The sequence below is a fragment of the Mustela lutreola genome, chromosome 18 (assembly GCF_030435805.1).
Source record: "Mustela lutreola isolate mMusLut2 chromosome 18, mMusLut2.pri, whole genome shotgun sequence".
NCBI lineage: Eukaryota > Metazoa > Chordata > Mammalia > Carnivora > Mustelidae > Mustela > Mustela lutreola.
The window spans coordinates 19,425,381-19,448,675 of NC_081307.1; the positions used below are offsets into that span (position 1 = coordinate 19,425,381).

General features: G+C 38.1%; 1 protein-coding gene across 3 annotated transcripts in view; it reads right to left on the bottom strand.

Annotated features, from left to right (window-relative positions):
• ZDHHC2 (zinc finger DHHC-type palmitoyltransferase 2) overlaps positions 1–23,295 on the bottom strand; it is an 82,061-nt gene that overhangs the window by 41,678 nt on the left and 17,088 nt on the right. For all 3 annotated transcript variants that reach the window (XR_009349637.1, XR_009349636.1, XM_059156035.1), the window contains exons 2-4: positions 15,963–15,989; positions 14,741–14,835; positions 107–227 (exon numbers count right to left, since the gene is read on the bottom strand). Coding sequence is in view for 1 of the 3 variants with exons in the window: in XM_059156035.1 (XP_059012018.1) it covers positions 107–227; positions 14,741–14,835; positions 15,963–15,989 (243 nt within the window). In the remaining 2 variants the exon portion in view is untranslated. The remainder of the gene's footprint in view (positions 1–106; positions 228–14,740; positions 14,836–15,962; positions 15,990–23,295) is intronic.

Genomic DNA, 23,295 nt, shown 5'->3' on the forward strand with positions numbered 1-23,295 from the left:
CCAGGACAGAACCCAATGATTTTCAATGAGGGTTTGACAGTTGCAAGCATATAAATATGCTGACAGTCACCACAACAATGGTGCCAAAGCACTCATTATGATGTACCTCCAGACATGGTCCTGGTATAGATGGGAAGATCTTTGGCGGCTCGCCTAAGAACTTCCTGATGGGCTTCTCCTCTTGGCTCTCTCTCCAACAATTCTTTCTCTGCATAAGAGAGATGGAACTGTGGGAAGAAATTTAGTTTCAGTCAGTGTTCTCAAGAAATAGCACACTGGTGTACTATACCTACAAAAAGGTATACACAAAATATTAATGATATCTATCATACAGATTCAGAGTGGTAATGGAGTTGGAATCTGGGAAAGTCTGTTAATCTGGTAGAGCCTTAGCTGATGCATCTAGAAAAAGGGAGCAATTAATAATACCTTAATACTTAATAATACTTCCACAGATGTCTGTGAAACTCAAGCAGAATAGAGTATGTAAAATTCTCTTATAAACTGTAGAGTTCTACCCCAATATGAGTTATATTCAAAAATGAAATAGCAAAATAAACAAATTTGGCTCAAGGGGTAAATTTTTCAACTGGATATTATTAGGAATAAAAATAGAAACAAACCTTCGGGTAAAATTTTTTTTTAACTGTTACCTTTTTCTTTTTTAACGATTTTTTACTAGTTTATCTAATATATATATATATTTTTTTTTTACATTTTTCTTAGGTGTTTTCTTTCTTTAAAAATATTCTTTTCTTTTCTTTTTTTTTTTTTTCTTTTTTCTTTCTTCCTTTTTGAACCTCTTTTTATCCCCTTTCTCCCCACTCACGATTTTGGATCTCTTCTAATTTGGTTAAAGCATATTTTCCTGGGGTTGTTGCCACCCTTTTAGTATTTTACTTGCCCCTTCATTTACTCTTATCTGGACAAAATGACAAGACGGAAAAATTCAACACAAAAAAAAGAACAAGAGGCAGTACCGAAGGCTAGGGACCTAATCAATACAGACATTGGTAATATGTCAGATCTAGAGTTCAGAATGACAATTCTCAAGGTTCTAGCCGGGCTCGAAAAAGGCATGGAAGATATGAGAGAAACCCTCTCGAGAGATATAAAAGCCCTTTCTGGAGAAATAAAAGAACTAAAATCTAACCAAGGTGAAATCAAAAAAGCTATTAATGAGGTGCAATCAAAAATGGAGGCTCTAACTGCTAGGATAAATGAGGCAGAAGAAAGAATTAGTGATATAGAAGACCAAATGACAGAGAATAAAGAAGCTGAGCAAAAGAGGGACAAACAGCTACTGGACCACGAGGGGAGAATTCGAGAGATAAGTGACACCATAAGACGAAACAACATTAGAATAATTGGGATTCCAGAAGAAGAAGAAAGTGAGAGGGGAGCAGAAGGTATACTGGAGAGAATTATTGGGGAGAATTTCCCCAATATGGCAAAGGGAACGAGCATCAAAATTCAGGAGGTTCAGAGAATGCCCCTCAAAATCAATAAGAATAGGCCCACACCCCGTCACCTAATAGTAAAATTTACAAGTCTCAATGACAAAGAGAAAATCCTGAAAGCAGCCCGGGAAAAGAAGTCTGTAACATACAATGGTAAAAATATTAGATTGGCAGCTGACTTATCCACAGAGACCTGGCAGGCCAGAAAGAGCTGGCATGATATTTTCAGAGCACTAAACGAGAAAAACATGCAGCCAAGAATACTATATCCAGCTAGGCTATCATTGAAAATAGAAGGAGAGATTAAAAGCTTTCAGGACAAACAACAACTGAAAGAATTTGCAAATACCAAACCAGCTCTACAGGAAATATTGAAAGGGGTCCTCTAAGCAAAGAGAGAGCCTACAAGTGGTAGATCAGAAAGGAACAGAGACCTATACAGTAACAGTCACCTTACAGGCAATACAATGGCACTAAATTCATATCTCTCAATAGTTACCCTGAATGTGAATGGGCTAAATGCCCCTGTCAAAAGACACAGGGTATCAGAATGGATAAAAAAACAAAACCCATCTATATGTTGCCTCCAAGAAACACATTTTAAGCCCGAAGACACCTCCAGATTTAAAGTGAGGGGGTGGAAAAGAATTTACCATGCTAATGGACATCAGAAGAAAGCAGGAGTGGCAATTCTTATATCAGATCAATTAGATTTTAAGCCAAAGACTATAATAAGAGATGAGGAAGGACACTATATCATACTCAAAGGGTCTGTCCAACAAGAAGATTTAACAATTTTAAATATCTATGCCCCCAATGTGGGAGCAGCCAACTATATAAACCAATTAATAACAAAATCAAAGAAACACATCAACAATAATACAATAATAGTAGGGGACTTTAACACTCCCCTCACTGAAATGGACAGGTCATCCAAGCAAAAGATCAGCAAGGAAATAAAGGCCTTAAACGACACACTGGACCAGATGGACATCACAGATATATTCAGAATATTTCATCCCAAAGCAACAGAATACACATTCTTCTCTAGTGCACATGGAACATTCTCCAGAATAGATCACATCCTCGGTCCTAAATCAGGACTCAACCGGTATCAAAAGATTGGGATCATTCCCTGCATATTTTCAGACCACAATGCTCTAAAGCTAGAACTCAACCACAAAAGGAAGTTTGGAAAGAACCCAAATACATGGAGACTAAACAGTATCCTTCTAAAGAATGAATGGGTCAACCGGGAAATTAAAGAAGAATTGAAAAAAATCATGGAAACAAATGATAATGAAAATACAACGGTTCAAAATCTGTGGGACACAACAAAGGCAGTCCTGAGAGGAAAATATATAGCGGTACAAGCCTTTCTCAAGAAACAAGAAAGGTCTCAGGTACACAACCTAACCCTACACCTAAAGGAGCTGGAGAAAGAACAAGAAAGAAACCCTAAGCCCAGCAGGAGAAGAGAAATCATAAAGATCAGAGCAGAAATCAATGAAATAGAAACCAAAAAAACAATAGAACAAATCAACGAAACTAGGAGCTGGTTCTTCGAAAGAATTAATAAAATTGATAAACCCCTGGCCCGACTTATCAAAAAGAAAAGAGAAAGGACCCAAATAAATAAAATCATGAATGAAAGAGGAGAGATCACAACTAACACCAAAGAAATACAAACTATTATAAGAACATACTATGAGCAACTCTACGGCAATAAATTTGACAATCTGGAAGAAATGGATGCATTCCTAGAAACATATAAACTACCACAACTGAACCAGGAAGAAATAGAAAGCCTGAACAGACCCATAACCAGTAAGGAGATTGAAACAGTCATTAAAAATCTCCAAACAAACAAAAGCCCAGGGCCAGACGGCTTCCCGGGGGAATTCTACCAAACATTTAAAGAAGAACTAATTCCTATTCTCCTGAAACTGTTCCAAAAAATAGAAATGGAAGGAAAACTTCCAAACTCATTTTATGAGGCCAGCATCACCTTGATCCCAAAACCAGACAAGGATCCCACCAAAAAAGAGAGCTATAGACCGATATCCTTGATGAACACAGATGCGAAAATACTCAACAAAATACTAGCCAATAGGATTCAACAGTACATTAAAAAGATTATTCACCACGACCAAGTGGGATTTATTCCAGGGCTGCAAGGTTGGTTCAACATCCGCAAATCAGTCAATGTGATACAACACATCAATAAAAGAAAGAACAAGAACCATATGATACTCTCAATAGATGCTGAAAAAGCATTTGACAAAGTACAACATCCCTTCCTGATCAAAACTCTTCAAAGTGTAGGGATAGAGGGCACATACCTCAATATCATCAAAGCCATCTATGAAAAACCCACCGCAAATATCATTCTCAATGGAGAAAAACTGAAAGCTTTTCCGCTAAGGTCAGGAACACGGCAGGGATGTCCATTATCACCACTGCTATTCAACATCGTACTAGAGGTCCTAGCCTCAGCAATCAGACAACAAAAGGAAATTAAAGGCATCCAAATCGGCAAAGAAGAAGTCAAATTATCACTCTTCGCAGATGATATGATACTATATGTGGAAAACCCAAAAGACTCCACTCCAAAACTGCTAGAACTTATACAGGAATTCAGTAAAGTGTCAGGATATAAAATCAATGCACAGAAATCAGTTGCATTTCTCTACACCAACAGCAAGACAGAAGAAAGAGATATTAAGGAGTCAATCCCATTCACAATTGCATCCAAAACCATAAGATACCTAGGTATAAACCTAACCAAAGAGACACAGAATCTATACTCAGAAAACTATAAAGTTCTCATGAAAGAAATTGAGGAAGACACAAAGAAATGGAAAAATGTTCCATGCTCCTGGATTGGAAGAATAAATATTGTGAAAATGTCTATGCTACCTAAAGCAATCTACACATTTAATGCAATTCCTATCAAAGTACCATCCATCTTTTTCAAAGAAATGGAACAAATAATGCTAAAATTTATATGGAACCAGAAAAGACCTCGAATAGCCAAAGGGATATTGAAAAAGAAAGCCAACGTCGGTGGCATCACAATTCCGGACTTCAAGCTCTATTACAAAGCTGTCATCATCAAGACAGCATGGTACTGGCACAAAAACAGACACATAGATCAATGGAACAGAATAGAGAGCCCAGAAATAGACCCTCAAATCTATGGTCAACTAATCTTCGACAAAGCAGGAAAGAATGTCCAATGGAAAAAAGACAGCCTTTTCAATAAATGGTGTTGGGAAAATTGGACAGCCACATGCAGAAAAATGAAATTGGACCACTTCCTTACACCACACACAAAAATAGACTCAAAATGGATGAAGGATCTCAATGTACGAAAGGAATCCATCAAAATCCTTGAGGAGAACACGGGCAGCAACCTCTTCGACCTCTGCCGCAGCAACATCTTCCTAGGAACTACGCAAAAGGCAAGGGAAGCAAGGGAAAAAATGAACTACTGGGATTTCATCAAGATCAAAAGCTTTTGCACAGCAAAGGAAACAGTTAACAAAATCAAAAGACAACTGACAGAATGGGAGAAGATATTTGCAAACGACATATCAGATAAAGGACTAGTGTCCAGAATCTATAAAGAACTTAGCAAACTCAACACCCAAAGAACAAATAATCCAATCAAGAAATGGGCAGAAGACATGAACAGACATTTCTGCAAAGAAGACATCCAGATGGCGAACAGACACATGAAAAAGTGCTCCATATCACTCGGCATCAGGGAAATACAAATCAAAACCACAATGAGATATCACCTCACACCAGTCAGAATGGCTAAAATCAACAAATCAGGAAATGACAGATGCCGGCGAGTATGCGGAGAAAGGGGAACCCTCCTACACTGTTGGTGGGAATGCAAGCTGGTGCAGCCACTCTGGAAAACAGCATGGAGGTTCCTCAAAATGTTGAAAATAGAACTGCCCTATGACCCAGCAATTGCACTATTGGGTATTTACCCTAAAGATACAAATGTAGTGATCCAAAGGGGCACATGCACCCGAATGTTTATAGCAGCAATGTCCACAATAGCCAAACTATGGAAAGAACCTAGATGTCCATCAACAGATGAATGGATCAAGAAGATGTGGTATATATACACAATGGAATACTATGCAGCCATCAAAAGAAATGAAATCTTGCTATTTGCAACAACATGGATGGAACTAGAGCGTATCATGCTTAGCGAAATAAGTCAAGCAGAGAAAGACAACTATCATATGATCTCCCTGATATGAGGAAGTGGTGATACAACATGGAGGCTTAAGTGGGTAGAAGAAGAATAAATGAAACAAGATGGGATTGGGAGGGAGACAAACCATAAGTGACTCTTAATCTCACGAAACAAACTGAGGGTTGCCGGGGGGAGGGGGTTTGGGAGAAGGGGGTGGGATTATGGACATTGGGGAGGGTATGTGATTTGGTGAGTGCTGTGAAGTGTGTAAACCTGGTGATTCACAGACCTGTACCCCTAGGGATAAAAATATATGTTTATAAAAAATAAAAAATTAAAAAAAAAAAATAGAAACAAACCCATCAAACATGTTTTCTCATGTAAATGAATTTTAACTTAAGGATAATCATTACATGAATTCTCTAGCACTCAAAAGAACTAATCATGCATTTTACTTCTTAAACTGCCAATCTGGCCCACCCAATTAAAAAACATGTATTTCAGGGCGCCTGGGTGGCTCAGTGGGTTAAGCCGCTGCCTTCGGCTCAGGTCATGATCTCAGGGTCCTGGGATCGAGTCCTGCATCGGGCTCTCTGCTCGGCAGGGAGCCTGCTTCCCTCTCTCTCTTTCTCTCTGCCTGCCTCTCCGTCTACTTGTGATCTCTCTCTGTCAAATAAATAAATAAAATCTTTAAAAAAAAAAACACGTATTTCAGAAAAATCAAATTGGTTTGGCTACACACACACACACACACACACACGCACGCACACCAATCACAAAAAAAAAAAAGTTTTAGAAGTCTGTATAAAAAAGTATAAATGTCTTCCAGGAGACACATACAGGGATATTTACAGCATTGATGTTTGAAATGTAAAAAATTAAACACAGCCCAAATGTCCATCAAAAGGCTAAATAAACTGGAGTATGATATATCCACATAATTGAATCCTATATTACATGGAACAATTAATGAACTACAGCTATTTGTTGTTGTTATTTTTTTTTTGAAGATTTTATTTATTTATTTGACAGAGACACAGGGAGAGAGGGAACACAGCAGAGGGAGTGGGAGAGAGAGAAGCAGGCTCCCCGCGGAGCAGGGAGCCTGACGCGGGGCTCGATCCTAGAACTGGGATCACAACCTGAGCTGAAGGCAGATGCTTAACAACTGAGCCACCCAGGCGCCCCAAACTACAATTACTTGTAACAGAGAATCTCAACATACTGTTGAACAACAGATCACTTTATAGAAAATATATAGAAGGATTCCGTTTACATAAAATTTTAAAACCAAAAAGGTATACACTATGGGGATACACACACATAGAAACACACACACATATATAAGAAAATTATAAAGAAAAGCAAGAGACTGATTAACACAAAACTTCAGGAGAGTAGTTACTATAGAGAAATGCAGGGAAATGCAATATGAAAGTACACAGGTAATACCAAAAATATAAATAATGTTTTCTATAATACTTGAGTGACTTTAGTTATTTTCATTTTATTATTCTTTAAATTGTGCATTATATTTTTTTTGTATGTATGGTATAGTTCACCTTTTAAGTCTTAAAAAAGTGATCTAATTATGTCAGTGAAGGAAATAAAAACAATTTGTTGAAAATGAGGTCATGATGTTTGAGCCTAAATCTTTCTCTTTGGAGAAATAAAAATTAAAAATCTTTGTTTAGAGGTTGACAATTCTATTGAGGTTATTTTAAAAAGAAAAACGAATCTCCAGTTTTCAAATGTAGATCATTTCTAAGTTACCATATTATTTCCATATGCATGACACTTAGTTAAATATACTGTAAAATTTCAGACCCATTAAGGTAAAGAAAGTAAAAAATTTTCTCTAAGTATAAATTTACATAATACAAATTATTCTAAATTAGTGTATCAAATTTACTGGCATTAAACTAGTAGGTAGGTTATAGTTAAGTCTTTAAGAGTTTCTAAAGTGGGGCGCCTGGGTGGCTCAGTGGGTTAAAGCCTCTGCCTTCGGCTCAGGTCATGATCCCAGGATTCTGGGATCGAGCCCCGCATCGGGTTCTCTGCTCAGCGGGAAGCCTCCTTCCTCCCCTCTCTCTCTGCCTGCCTCTCCGCCTACTTGTGATCTCTCTCTGTCAAATAAATGAATAAAAATCTAGAAAAAAAAAAAAAAAAAGAGTTTCTAAAGTAACGGAAAAAAGTATTCTCAACATTAAATATTCCTTCCATGACAAATCCACATTTTCTTTCCTACTAATTAATTTCATAGTGTTTCAAAATTACACTTCAACCAGTCCTTTCTCAAATGAATACAAATAACAAATGAAGGTCACATTTACGAAGGCATAGTGCATTCTTTCCAACAGTTGCTTTTCACTTGCTTGCTACCTTAAATCTCAGTTTTAAAAAATGAGTAACAGCGGGGCACCTGGGTGGCTCAGTGGGTTAAGCCTCTGCCTTCAGCTCAGGTCATGATCTCAGGGTCCAGGGATGGAGCCCGGCATGGGCATTGGCATCGGGCTCTCTGCTCAGCAGGGAGCCTGCTTCCCCCTCCCTCTCTCTGCCTGCCTCTCTGCCTACATGTGATCTCTCTCTGTGTGTCAAATAAATAAATAAAATCTTTAAAAAAAATGAGTAACAGAACTGAAAGACTCCTCAGATGTTTAATGCTTTTATTAGTAAATAAACACATGGCATCAGGTCCAGAGTACCAAATACAGGTTGGTAGAATTATTACTTGTATAACATGGATGTCCAAATATCTAATTTTACCTTGGGAGGTACCAAATATACAGACCTTTCCCCCAGAACACTTCTATGTGCAAAGGTATGTCATGGATTTGAAGAAAGATGACATCTGTAGAGATCTGAAGGAATGGAAGATCTCCTGGGGTGGAAAGATAACGCCCTAGACCTATCACCAACCTGCAGATTATCATAGTGCAGATTATGGTAGTCCCCTTCTGTTTTGTTTAAATAGTTTTATCAACTTTAAAACACTTTAGATTTATGGAAAATTTGAGCAAATATTACATGGTTTCCATATATCTTCTCATCAAATTGCCCACATTACTAAACATCAAATATTAGTACATTACGGTATATTTACCACAATTAGTAAATAAATACTGATCTGTTATTATTAACTAAAGTCCATAGTTTATTCAGATTTCTTTAGTTTTCTTTAGTTTTTACTGAATATCTTTTTCTCTTCCAGGATTCCACCCAGTATGCCACAGTACATTTATTTGTCCTATCTCCTTAAGTTCCTCCTGACTGTGACAGTTTCAGAAACAGTCCTTGTTTTTGTTGACCTTGTCAGTTTTGAGTATTCTGGTCAGCTATTTTATAAGATGCTTCTCTATTAAAATTTGTCTGATGTTTTTCTCATGATGGGTTTGAGATTAGTTGTCAGGGGGATGAAGACCACAGAGGGAAAGCACCATTCTTACCACATCCTCTCAAGGGCACATGCTAACAACATCATCAGTGCCGACTGAACCTTGGTCACTGGCTGAGGCAGTATTTGTCAGGTTCTTCCACTCTAAAGTTCCTCGTATTTTTCCCTTTTCCATCCTATACTCTTTGAAAGAAATTCACCACACGCAGCCTACATTGAAGTAGTGGGGTTTTTTATTCTTGTCTCTCTTGAAGACAGAGTATCTACATTATTTGAAATTCTTCTATAAGACATTTTGCTCCCCGTTTCTTCATTCATTTATTCATTTACTGATATCAGTAGACTCAGAGATATTTATTTTATACTTTGGGTTATAATCTAATACTATTTTATTTATTTTTTTGCTCAGATTGTTCTAGCTTTGGTCATTGGGAATCTCCAGTTGGCTCCTGTGTCCTTCTGATACGCCACCAACAACCTACCGATGATCCCAACTTACAGAGGTTCAATGATTTTTTTTTTTTCCTCACAATGGTGTGAGAGCGATACACAGGCATTAGAAACCATACTTCAAATTTTGAATTTGTATCTCCTCTCAGGAAAGTGATATTCGGTATGATCTTCTCTCATGATGTGGAGCGGTGGCAGCAAACCACAGCTCCTGCCAGCCACGTGATCACAAGGGTAAACAACAAAGACACTTAACAACCATTTTGTCCCCATACAACCCCTGTTCTTCACTTTCAGTACAGTATTCAATCAATTCAACGATTTACTATAAAATCGGCTTTGTATTAAAGATTTTGCCTAGATGTAGGCTGATGTAAGTGTTCTGAATATGCTTGAGGTCAGCTAGGCTAAGCTATCATGCTCAATGGGTTAGATGTACTAAATGCATTTTTAACCTACATATTTTCAACTTACAATGGGTTCATCAGGATGTAACCCCATCATAGGTTGAGAAAGTACTCTATTTTATTTACTTTAGAGCACTACCTCAATTGTCATTATTATAAGATGCTCTGGCTCATCTTTATTAATTTTAATCTTTACTTGTAATTTAAGCATAATTAAGATACAATGTTATATTAGTTTCAAATGTACAACATATTGATTCAACAATTCTATACATTACTCCATGCTCACCATGGTAAGTGCTGTCACCATCTGTCACCATACGTTATTATAATACTATTAACTATATTCCCTGTGCCGTACTTTTCATCTCTGAGACTTATTTATTTTATAACTGGAAGCTTCTACCTCTTAATCCCCTTAATCTCTTTCACCCCCTCCACACACACACTCTTAATTCCTGCCCTAGTTCTAGAGTCCATTTCTTCAAGGATTCCTCCTTTCTTACCTAGAGAAAGGTATTAGAAACCCAAGATCCAAAATCAAATAGACTTTTCAGGTTAAAGAAGACTATAATTTTAATAGGATATACAACTTAAGAAAAATACTGAAATCTAATAACCAAACAGAAAACTCACAGAATTATATTTTCTGCTAGTTCTTTTTTTTAATCAACATATAACGTATTATTTGTCCCAAGGGTACTAGTCTGTGAATCATCAGTCTTAACACAATTCACAGCGCTCACCACAGCACATACCCTCCCCAGGGTCCTTCACCCAGCCACCCTCCCCTCCCTCCCCCAGCAGCCCTCAGTTTGTTTCCTGAGATTAAGAGTCTCTTCTGGTTTGACTCCCTCCCTGGTCCCATCTTGTTTCATTTTTTCCCCTCCCTACCCCCCACAACCCACCCCCCATTCTTTTTCACATAGCACAAAAGGGAACATATAATCTCATCAGGATCTAAAATGTACAAATTAAAACACAGAACATTTTTGTCCATTAAATCAGCAACCAGTGGCTTTCTTAAGGACAACATGCAATGCCAAAGTTCCAATAAAACTGTCAGCGCTGTAACTTGTTACCGTTCTCTTTTCAATTTGGCAAGTGACTGCAATTTCCTTGATCTAGTAATTTTGAGAATTTATAATAAGGGAATAATCCAAAATGCAGGTAAAAAGTGTGTACAAAACATGTACAAACATGTTAACACAAATTTATAATATGAAAAGTTGGGATCAGCCTAAAATTCCAAGATGGGATGTGACAGAATAAATTTTCACATATTTCAGTGAGGACATTATGCCATTTTAAAAAATGGCAATAAACCAATGATGGGCTATTATGTGCGGGAAAAAAACTAGAATATGTGCATGTTGACTATAACCAGGAAAAATAACTCAAAAGAAAATCTGCATGCAAACTGCCTATATTAGTAGGGAGTGTTTTTCTTTTTTCCTTTCTCTTTTTGTTTAGTCTCTATTTTCAAATTAGTATGGTTATCTTACTTTCATGGGGGAAAAATCTTATGAATTGAAAAACTATTAGCAATTTTACAATCCTGTTTTATAAAAAGGTAAATTTTAGATTTCGTAGAATTCCAGATTTCTTAGAATTCTCTCAATAGTAACGAGAAAATATTAACATTATTTCCTTATACAACCTCTTCTACTGCTATATTAGTCCCATATTTCTAAGATTTTCGGCAGCTGAGAGCACTCTATTGTCGATTAAGTCAAGGACCCTCATTTTACAAGTGGGAGGGTCTCTGGCTCCTGACCAATTAAAAGATTACGGTGAGGGGCGCCTGGGTGGCTCAGTGGGTTAAGGCCTCTGCCTTCGGCTCAGGTCATGATCTCGGGGTTCTGGGATCGAGCCCTACATGGGGCTCTCGCAGGGAGCCTGCTTCTTCCCTTCTCTCTCTGCCTGCCTATCTGCCTACTTGTGATCTCCGTCTGTCAAATAAATAAATAAAATCTTAAAAAAAAAAAAAAAAGATTACGGTGAGATCTTACACTTTATTAATGGAATAACTCAAGATTTTTAGCCAGCAAGTCAGGGTTCTTTCTTTCATAATAATGTTCTTCAAATTCTTTTGACCATGGATCCATCAGTAAAAAAAAATCATTTGAGACTGATATGCATATTTACATATTTACTTATATATTTATTATTAGCTACTATATATGAAATCTTACATATGAAATGTTCTACATAGAACACAGAGTGGTCACAGAAAGCCTCAAAGATAAAGTATCATTTGAACAGAGACATAGAAATAGGAAGGAAGGGACCTGGCCACACAGTTATCTATAGGAAGGATGGTCCAGATCAAGGGAAAATACCAGATTTCAAGACCCCCAAAGGAGAAACATGTATATTGACCTATGGGCAAAGAGACCAGTGTGACTAAGGCAGCACTGAAGAAGGTCCAAGAGGCGGTGTGGGGCCAGGGCACGTGCAGCCTTGTAAGCTACGGTAGAGAACTGTGTTTCTACTCTGAATGAGCTCACATATCAAAGGAAAGTTCTGAGCAAAAGAATGATATGGTCTTGCTTACAGGATAGAATGTTGAAAATACAGAGAATAGGGAAACTGGTTGAAAGAGCTATCAGATATAGAGTGGAGAAGTTTAAGTTGATTTTAGGCCTCTAGCTTTGGTAAAGAGAAATTCTGCAGGGCTCTGAGAAGGGAAGGTAGGTAAGACTGTAAGTAGTAAAACCCTACTGGAGACTGCAATGTCTCAGACAAAAGAGATGACTGAGACCCTGAATTACGGTAATGGTATGAAAAAAAAAAGAAAGAAAGGGGAAAAAAGGCGGGGTGGGGTGGGGTGTTGGAACCAAAGAAGAAAAATTAGGAAGTAAAAACATCAGCAAGATTTAGATGTTGGGGGGCGCCTGGGTGGCTCAATGGGTTGATGCCTCTGCCTTTGGCTCAGGTCATGGTCCCGGGGTCCTGGGATCGAGCCCCGCATCGGGCTCTCTGCTTGGCCGGGAGCCTGCTTCCTCCTCTCTCTCTGCCTGCCTCTCTGCCTGCTTGTGATTTCTGTCTGTCAAATGAATGGATAAAATCTTGAAAGAAGGAAAAATAAGGAGTGCTCATTTAAAAGAAAAAAGAAAAAAAAGATTTAGATGTTGGGGGAGGGGCAAGAAAGCAGGAGAATTCCGGGCAAGAAAGCGGGATAATTCCAGGCAAGGCTGCCAAGCTTCCAAAAGGCTGGGACGTCCAGAAGGATGAGCTGGATGGCAGCAGCATTAACCAGTGTAAGAAACAGATGAGTCACGGTTTGGGGAAGGGAGTGGGGGTGACTTCAGCTTTTGACGTGTTGTGTTTGAGGTGCCAGTGGACTAAGGAGCTGCGTTTGGCAGGGAAATACCTAAGTTGGCAACAGGAGAGGTCAGAGCTGGAAACAGATTTGGGAATTGTCAACACAGAGATCATCTATGATGCGGAGGATGAGATCACCTATGAAAGGGGTTTGCATTCTCCTTCTTATGACTAAGATCAGGATGGGGGTAAGGGAGATAACAGGAAAGAAGTAAACGTGGCAGGAGAGAGGGGGGGAAGGTAGGAAAAACAATTAGTAGAGAGTAGAAGAAAAAAAGCCTACATGTAAAGCATTTTAGGCCAAGCATACCACTAATTCTGTGCAAATATCTGTGGTTTTATTTTTAATATCCTTTCCCAAGTCATATAGCATATTTATTGGGCTTTTTGACCACAGCTGAATTTTAAACAGATTACTTCAGGGAACAATTTGCAGTGATGCCTAGACCTTTCCTTTCTCTCTCTCTCTTTTCTTTTTTTTTTTTTTTTAACTTGGCCAACTAAAACTCTACCATTATTATTGGAATAAAGTTTATTTCAATTCAACAAACACGGAGTGGACTAAGTGCCAACAATACAGAAATGAGTAAGACACAGTCCTTTGCTCCAAGAATGTTTAACAAGGTGAAAGACTCAGAAACAAATACTTAGAATGATCTTTTCAAAGTGCGAATTTGACCATATCACTCTACTCAAAACCTTCCGTAGCTGAGAATGCTGTTCTCCCCACCCCCCACCCCCCAATATCCACAATTTCCTTCAGACAGGATTAATATGGTAAACATGGCCACTGAGAATAAAGACTACATCCCCAACCTTCTGCATAAAGAATGTGGCTATATAATTAAGTTCTAAAGTAAGTAGAAAGTAAGTTCTAATGTAAGTTGATGGCATTAGCAACTTCCAGAAAGCATCCTTAAAAGGAAGGACATTTACTTCTACTCCTCTATCCTAGTCTCTCTGACCCACTGTCTGGAAGGTAGACATGATGGCTGGAATTGGAGCATCCGTCTTAGGCCAAGAGGTGATGTTGGAAATGGAGGCTACACATATCAGAGCAAGAAGATGTGGACTAGCTACAGACTTTGAATGTAAGAGAAGATTAGTAATATTGTTATTTTATTGTTGTTGTTTCTGGTGGTTGACAGCCAACTAATCGACTATTAGTATAATAACTGGTAATTATAATATAGCAATGTCTACCATCAGCTCTGTCTGTATATTGATCCATCCACCCTGATGTCAGACTCTAAAGTAGAAATGGAACACACAACAGTTTTAATATTGGATATACAATACTCACGCAGTGCAAAAATATTTGCCAAGTGAAAATTCAAGTATTTACCAACAGACATATTAATATAAACAAATCACTATACTAACTAAGCTTGAAACATTAATAAAAAGACATAAAATCCATTCTTCAGACATCAGTGTTATTGGTTTCTAACTTTAGGGTAACTTTATTAATATTTTAACTTACTTCTTTTGAAGGATTCATTGGTAATGTAAAGATAGTTTTCCAGTATGACCAGACAAACATTGCAAAAAGTAGATGATAAGCAATCAGGCACACAACTAAAATGAGAAGAACATATTATCATTATAATATGCAAATACAAATTGAAACCATGGTATTCACAAAGATCTAGTTGTTCTAAGTTAACCAAATTCTTTAATAATTTAATTATTTAATGTCCCATGAAAGGAAACCTCTCATCTCTAGATAGGACCATCTATTGGCCAAATGGCTATAGGGACCTTTCCTAAATTATAAAAGTAAGGCAGCTATGCCTTCAACTATAAGTAATAAACACAGAATTAAACAAATAAATGTTAAAACATTTAGGTTTTAAGAACTTTACTTCACTGACAAAGGATACCAAAGGCAGTTCCTATTTGAGAAGTTGTTTGCTAATTTTGCTTAGCTGTGGTCAAATGTGTTGGCCCTGACTGTTTAATGACTACATAATTAAACAAAGACCATCTGGACAAAAAGGACTTCCTCCAACAGGAGTTCAAGTGTCTTGTTTATCACATGGGACAATTGTTAAGAAAAGCATACTTTTTTCAGGCAATGTATACAAACACACTTTGTATAGTGTTTTTGTATGGTGAAATGTTGTACTATGCAAATATAAAATATTAATTTTGTATACAGTGACAATGATCATTTCTGAATAATGCATTAATATATAACTTAACTCTGTAAGACACAGTTGAATAAAACATGCTAATTTAAAATACAGCACGTTTGGTATTTTAAAACTGTGTGGCAATTTTTTTAAAAAAATGATAATACTCTTCATTTATCATTTATCTTCTTTTTAAAGAATGATGATACTTACAGAATCATTTAAAAATTCAATTGTCCATTAAGGCACTTAAATCAGTGTGAAATGACTAGAGCTAATGACATTTTCCATGAACACTATGGGTGACTCACGTATGGGGTAATACTCTGAACTGAAACAGGAAATTGTTGATATTCCTATATCTCAAAGCCACAAGAATCTTTGGCACCATGGCTACCATTTCAAGGGAGAGGTCTTTGCCAAGCGTCTGAAAGAATTCAGTCTTTAACCCCATCTTGACTGCACAGTCTCCAAGTATAATTTATTAATTCCAACCAAATCTAAATGAATACTATTTTTAAGAACTCTCTTTAAAATTTATATACAAAACAATAATAAAACATAGCCTACCTTGTTCCCCAACGTTTTCCATGGACACTATAGAAATAAACAGAAAAAAAGAGATAATAGATTATGACACTTATGGCAAACACAGGGCCTGAAAGAGATGTAGGGCTACATAGGTTAATAATTTGGCTCCCCTTCAAACCAACATTCTTGAAATATCTGTTCGACTTTATTTAGAGGAGAGGTGAGCGCTGTGGGAGAAAGGGTGAAGAGGGAAGGCTGGTGCTTGCATTCGGCCCGGGCTCTGCTGGCATTTCAGCCCTGAATACCACACAGAAAACAAAACTCATTAGGCGTGTTCCGTGTAGGTCCTCGTCCTGTGTCGATGGTGTCTTAGTCTTCCTTCCAACTTGAGGTTCAGAGGAAAGCAGTACTCTCCGGGTCACTACATTTCCAGAGACATTTATTGCTCTTTATAAGTTGACAACTGCCTAATTAATACTCTAGAAAGAACGAAATGTGTCCATGGCACATACTCTTCTTGCCAAATTTCTCTAAGTATAACTTCTTATACCCAATGATGAGTAGCTCCCTACGGTACAATGAGAGAGGCAGGCAATGTGCCTGAGAAAGTGCCATCCCTTTAGGGCTGTTGTAAACATCCCAAGGTAGATGAGAACACGAGATTAGAGGACACAAGATGAGGGACCACGTAGCTGAAAGAAGCTAGGACAAGAAACCGTACTGAGGAATTCTATACTATATACTTGTTCTATTTCCCATTTGGTCTTCCTCCACGTAGACTAAAGTCATTTTTGGAAGTTTTGGCCTATCTCAAAGTTGGAAGCTGTAGTGAGCAGAGATTTGGTATTGCCTGGGATATGATTTAATTGCCTTAAGAAACACTGGATCTGGAGGGTAATGTTGTGAAAGATATTTTAAGATTACCTGAGCCAACACACCTCCTTCTATAGAGCTACTGAATGTCAGTTTAGGCATTTCTAGAAGCAACAGAAGACTGTGGGTTGTGGTACTGTCCATTCCAGTATTGGATTGATCTAAAGAATTATTATAGAAGTATAGGTTCCTGAAATTAGCCTCTTCGTGACTTCTACCTATGGTATCTAGGCTTCCAATCTGCAGCAATAAACAGAAAATCTAAATGACAGACTTTTACATAAAGTTATTTGTATCTCCCTTAAATACTCTTTTATTCCAAGTAATATATGACGTCCAGATCACACACCAAACTTGATGTGGCTCCTTTTAGTGCTTCCTAGGCTCTCAATTTCCTTTAACATTTCTAATACCCATGATGGGACAGACACAGATGGTGACATGATAAATGAAACGATAATCTAGTAAATACATATCATATTAACATTGTGGGGTACGATTTTAATTTTCACTTCAAAAGTATATTTGCCTAATTTTATCTTGGATCAGCCTAACTTCTTTCTGCCCTGTGGCCTACAGTGATATTATTTTGCTTTAGAGATTTCTAACTTTCCAATATTCCTGAGAACTTAAAACTCTTCCCCAACTAACTGGTACAACTAGGCAACAAAGACTGATTTGTTGAAAGATCCTAAGGAATCACAATGCTTTCCTGGCACTTACGGTGTATAGGAAGAGAAAAAGTGGGGACAGTAAATTATTACCTGCCTCGTCAATAATGTTCCTGTTTGCCGAGAGCAAAATGATGGCCTTTAAGGATTACATCTTGGAATCTGGAATCATGGACACTGAAAAGCTGGTAGACTGGGTTGCCAGTTGTGTTTTCCAGCTCCCCTGCCCACCTATTAATCTCCTCTCTCATTACTCATTCCTCTAAGAAATGGAATGGGGCATCCGAGAAAAGCTGACTAGTCAGTTATTAGTTCAGAATTGACAAGAGTGAGACTTTCTGTTGCAGTATTTAAGAAATTCTTGGGGAGGGGGAGCATCCGGGTGGCTCAGGTCATGACCTGAAGGTCCTGGGATGGAGCCCTTCATCCAGGTTCAAGTTCAGTGGGGAGTCAGCTTGTCCCTCTGCCCCTCCCCCCTGCTCATATACACACACTTTCTCTGAAATAAATAAATAATATCTTAAAAAAAAAAAAACAACTCTTGGGTAAAGATAAAATATGTAAAACCCAAGTTGAAGACTGAGACTATCAGCCAAAGTAATAACCCCTAATACACAAAGGATGAAAACTGCTTCTTGATTCAAACCTCACTTGAATAAACATCCTTAAAAGTATGTATATATATGTGTGTGTGTGTGTGTGTGTGTGTGTGTACATATATATGTATACAAAAGGAAGAGAGAAAGTGGGGATAGTAAATTATTATACATAGAGAGAAACATACCCTCCCTTACCTCTTTGGCATGAATTATCAGGCGATCATTTAATACATGGGTCAGTAACCTACAGTCCTGTTCCAAATACAGCCAGCTACCTATTTCTGTAGATAAGTTTTTACTGGAACACAGACCCACCCATTCATTTACATGGCTATTTTTGTGTTACAATGTCAGAGCTGGGTACATGTGACAGGGACAGTTTGGTCTGTCTTGCCTGAAAGATTTAACATCTGGTTCTCTATAGAAAAAGTCTTCCAACCTTTGTATATTAGTCAGAGTTCTCCAGAAAAACAGAACCAACACACATACACACACACACACAGAGAGAGAGAGAGAGAGAGAGCGAGAAGGGAGCAGGGAGTGATTGATTTTAAGGAATTGGCTTACAGGATTGTAGGGGATGACAAGTCTGAAATCTGCAAAGCAGACTAACAAACTGAAAAGCCAGTAAAAAGTAAATGTTGCAATCCTGGGTCCAAGGCAGCCTCAAGGCAGAAATTCTTTCTTCAGGGACGCCTGGGTGGCTCAGTCAGTTAAGCCTTTACCTTGGCTCTGGTCATGATCCCAGGGTCCCAGGATGGAGCCCTGCATCAGGCTCCTTGCTCAGCAGGGAGCCTGCTTCTCCCTCTGTCTGCCATTCCCACGGCTTATGTCCTGCCCCCCCACCCGCCTCGAAGTAAGAGAGACAGAGAAATTAATTTCTTCAGGGGACCTCAAACTTTTCTCTTAAGGTCTTCAAATGATTGAATGAAGTTGGTCCACACTGTGGAAGGTAATTTCCTTTACTCAGTGTCTGTTGGTTTAAACATTAATCACATCTAAAAAATACCTTCACAGCAACATCTAGACTGAGACTAAACAAAACAACTGGCCACCACAGCCTACTCAGGTTGAAACAAAATTCGTAATCAAACCCTGAATTTAAAATTGAGTTTTTTTCTCTGGAAATCTACTAAGAAGATATGTGTTCATCTCTTACGTCAGTTCTCAAGAGAAGGTTATTATTTATTATATACTTATAACTTATTATAAGTAAATCAATCAGAACTACAGCTAGCAACTTAACTACAGTACAGCCTTATGCATCTGCTAGATAATAAAATCACTTATCATACTCTAAACACCTGCTACCAATAATCTCACCCAAATTAAGTTTATTTATACACCAGTATGATTGTTTAGGATGCTATCAAATCTATTCTCTAAAAAAGCTCTAAAAATATTAGAGCAGATTTAGTCTTATTGATTTAAATTCTATCTTGATTTAAAGCAGGGGATCATCTCAAAGATCATTCTAGTCTTATATTTTTAGGACTGATTTTTAAAAATTTGGCTTTGGTGATTATACATTAAGAGCTGGTTGTCAAAAATGTTATCAGTTGATAAAAAACAGTCCAGCAAACTGCTGGTACCTTAAATCTTGTTCAACTTTGAGTCATGAGTACATCCAAAATCCAAAACTTCAGATACTAAAATACGCCCTCATAGTAGGAAAAAAAGTACTTCCCCCCCTTAAATTAGCAAAGAACAGTTATGTAATTGTTGCTAGAACAATGTGGTTTTTAGGTACTTTCATTGCAAATGTGTTTGCTGTGATCCTTCTAGTTCTTAATCTGAATTTTCTTTTTTCTTGCCTTTAAATTCAAACTCTCTTTTTTCGGAGGAATAACTTATCTACACTGCATATACACAATAACTTTTCATTATAAATCCACAATACTATTTCCAAATTCAGTTCGACACAGATGCATGTCAGCTCCATCTATGCAGTCTGATGATAAAGAATGCCAAGAATAGAAATTTGGTTCTAATGAATGAATTGTAAGGACAACTTTATAGCCAACCTCTGGTTTTGGGGGGTTTTTTTGTTTGTTTTTTGAATTATCTTTAATTTATTTACTGAAAAACAATCACTAACTACACTATGCTGGGGCTCCCGGGTGGCTCAGTGGGTTAAAGCCTCTGCCTTCAGCTCAGGTCATAATCTTGGGGTCCTGGGATCGAGCCCCACATCGGGCTCTCTGCTCAGCGGGAATCCCACTTCTCTCTCTCTCTCTGCCTGCCGCTCTGCCTACTTGTGATCTCTCTCTCTGATAAAATGAATAAATAAGATATTTTTTTAAAAACTACACTATGCTTATATTATTGAGGATAATACGGCAAATATTATTTCATCCCTCTGCTCAAAAAGCTTAAAGTTTAAGAGCTCATCTTAATTCGAAGTTAAAATGAACAAAAAACAAGAACATGGTTATTAAGGCATTCTTAATTAAGCAACGGAAGCAGCTCAAAGTCACAAAATTAAAACAAAAATAGTAGTAGCAGAACAAGTATGTTTTAGTATCTCCCATCCTAACAAAGTCTCTCCTTTGACTTTGTGTCTGGCTATCCCACTTTTCTGGCCTTTTCATAGGAAAACTGATTTTAACAATATTCCAAATGCACTGACTCTACCTTCTCCAGCTTCCTCTTGCTCCACTCAACCAACTCTAGCTGGACTTTCACCCCTGATCCCACTGGTCTCTCTCCCCTTAAGGTCACCAAAAACCACCTTTACTGCTCATTCTCCATACTCAATTACTTTAACAGAATTAATGATGCTCTTTTGTGTGTGTGTGTGTTCTTTGATTTTTTTTTAATTTTTAAATTTTTTTTATAAACATATAATGTATTTTTATCCCCAGGGGTACAGGTCTGTGAATTGCCAGGTTTACACACTTCACAGCACTCACCATAGCACATACCCTCCCCAGTGTCCATAACCCCACCCCCCTCTCCCTCCCCCCACCCCCAGCAACCCTCAGTTTGTTTTGTGAGATTAAGAGCCACTTATGGTTTGTCTCCCTCCTGATCCCATTTTGTTTCATTTATTCTTCTCCTACCCCCCAAACCCCCCATGTTGCATCTCCACTTCCTCATATCAGGGAGATCATATGATAGCTGTCTTTCTCTGCTTGACTTATTTCGCTAAGCATAATACCCTCTAGTTCCATCCACGTCCTCACAAATGGATGGACTACTATGCAGCCATCAAAAGAAATGAAATCTTGCCATTTGCAATAATGCTCTTTTTGAAACAGTTTGTCGAACTCACAGGGAATTCTCTGACTAAATTGGCCAATGGGACCACTTTGAAGTAGGATCCTTTGTCCTTTAGCTACTTTCCGGGAAGCTGTGGCTCATTTTTCAGGTATTACAGATCAAAATTTGGGTGGTAGGAGGTACATGACAAGTCATTCCCGTGAATACTAGTGACTCTGCTGCCAGACCATTTTAATGAGAGACTCAAGAAAATATACTACTCAGATCAATACTTCCAGTGGAATCCCAAGTGCATTCTTTTCCTCCTAAGAAATATTTTTAATTAACTTTCCTTATAACAGATCTACTTATATTTTTACATCTATATCAAACTGTGTTTTCCTTCATTATTCTCATATGTCACTATAATTTGATTGACAACTGTAGTCCCTCTCTTCCTAACTAACCTCATCTCACGACACTCCCCTTCCTGTCAATATGCTTCAGCCACTCCAGGCTGCTTTGTTTCTTTCTTTCTTTCTTCTTCTTCTTCTTCTTCTTCTTCTTCTTCTTCTTCTTCTTCTTCTTCTTCTTCTTCTTTTTAAAGATTTATTAGTTATTTGAGAGAGAGAGAGAGAGCATACTGGGGTTGGAGGAGCAGCAGAGGGAGAGAATTTTCAAGTAGGCTCCTTGCTGAACGTGAGGTCTGATTTGAGGCTCCATCCCATGACCCTGAGATCATGACCTGAGCTCAAACCAAGAGTCAGATGCTTCACCAACCAAGCCACACAGGCGACCCCAGGCTCTCTTGCTTCATGAACGTGCTAACATTGTCCCCTGTCTAGATCTCTGCACTTGTTTGGTAGGGAGACCTGGACTCTGGTCCAATCCTCCCAATAGGTGTGACCTTGATCATGACATTCAGCTGTTCTGTACTTTGATTTTATTGTTTAAACAAAAATGTGTACTTTATCTTGACCGTTCCTCTGGCTCTAAAATTATCCTCAGTGCTACTCTGATGTATTATGAAAAATCATTGACTTTTACAAACCAAGGGCAAAAGTCACTTTCCAATTTATCAGGGGGTTTACAGGAGTAGTTTGGTCAAGGACAGAGTAGTAGTTTCTGAACAGAAACACAGAGTAAGGGTAGGACTTCATAATGAAGAACTTCCCAATACATGGCTTCCAACTGGAATCCAGACTAACCTCCCAATACCCCTAACCATACACATCATGCCAGGCAGGCTACGTTCCTCACTGGATCGTCATAAAACTGGATCCTTAAAAAGTCATTTTATAATAAGAAAGCCATGATCTCTTTTAAAATTTAAACCAATAGCATCATCACACACACACAACAACAACAACAACAACAACAACCACAAAACAAAACAAAACAAAAACAGCAACAAAAAAACCCTTCCCATGGGTTTGCACTCAATTTAAAATAAAGTCCAATCTCTTTACTTAGGTCTCCAGGGTCAAACATGATCTGGCTCCTACTTACCTCTCCAAGATCACTTCTCATCACTCATCCTCTTGCTCCCTAAGCTGCAAAGAGGCTGGCCTTCCTGTTTCTAGAACAACGAAACCTCGGTGTCTTTATGCTGTCTGAAAAGCTCTTCCCCAGCTCCATTCTTGGCTAGCTTCTTATCATCTTTCAAGCTGCAATTTCAATGTCAGTTTTGCACAGAGGCTCTCAGGTCCAGTCTGCCCCTGCTATCATTATGATATACTGTTTCTTTCTTAGCACTTAGCAGGATCTGTAATTATTTTCATTTCTTTCTTTTCTGTGTCCCTCCCTGAATATACTGGCTCTGCTGGGATTGAGGTTTTTTCTTGGCCAAGTTACTTAGCCTCTCTGAGCCTTATCGCAATATGTATCTCATTGGGCTGTTTAGTTAATCAAACTAGGTAAGGTAAGTAAAAGCACCTAGAATAGAACCTGGCACTAAATATTAGGGGCTCAATAAATGTTAGCTGAATATGGAACATAAATATGACAAAAGAGGAAAGTGTTAGGAGT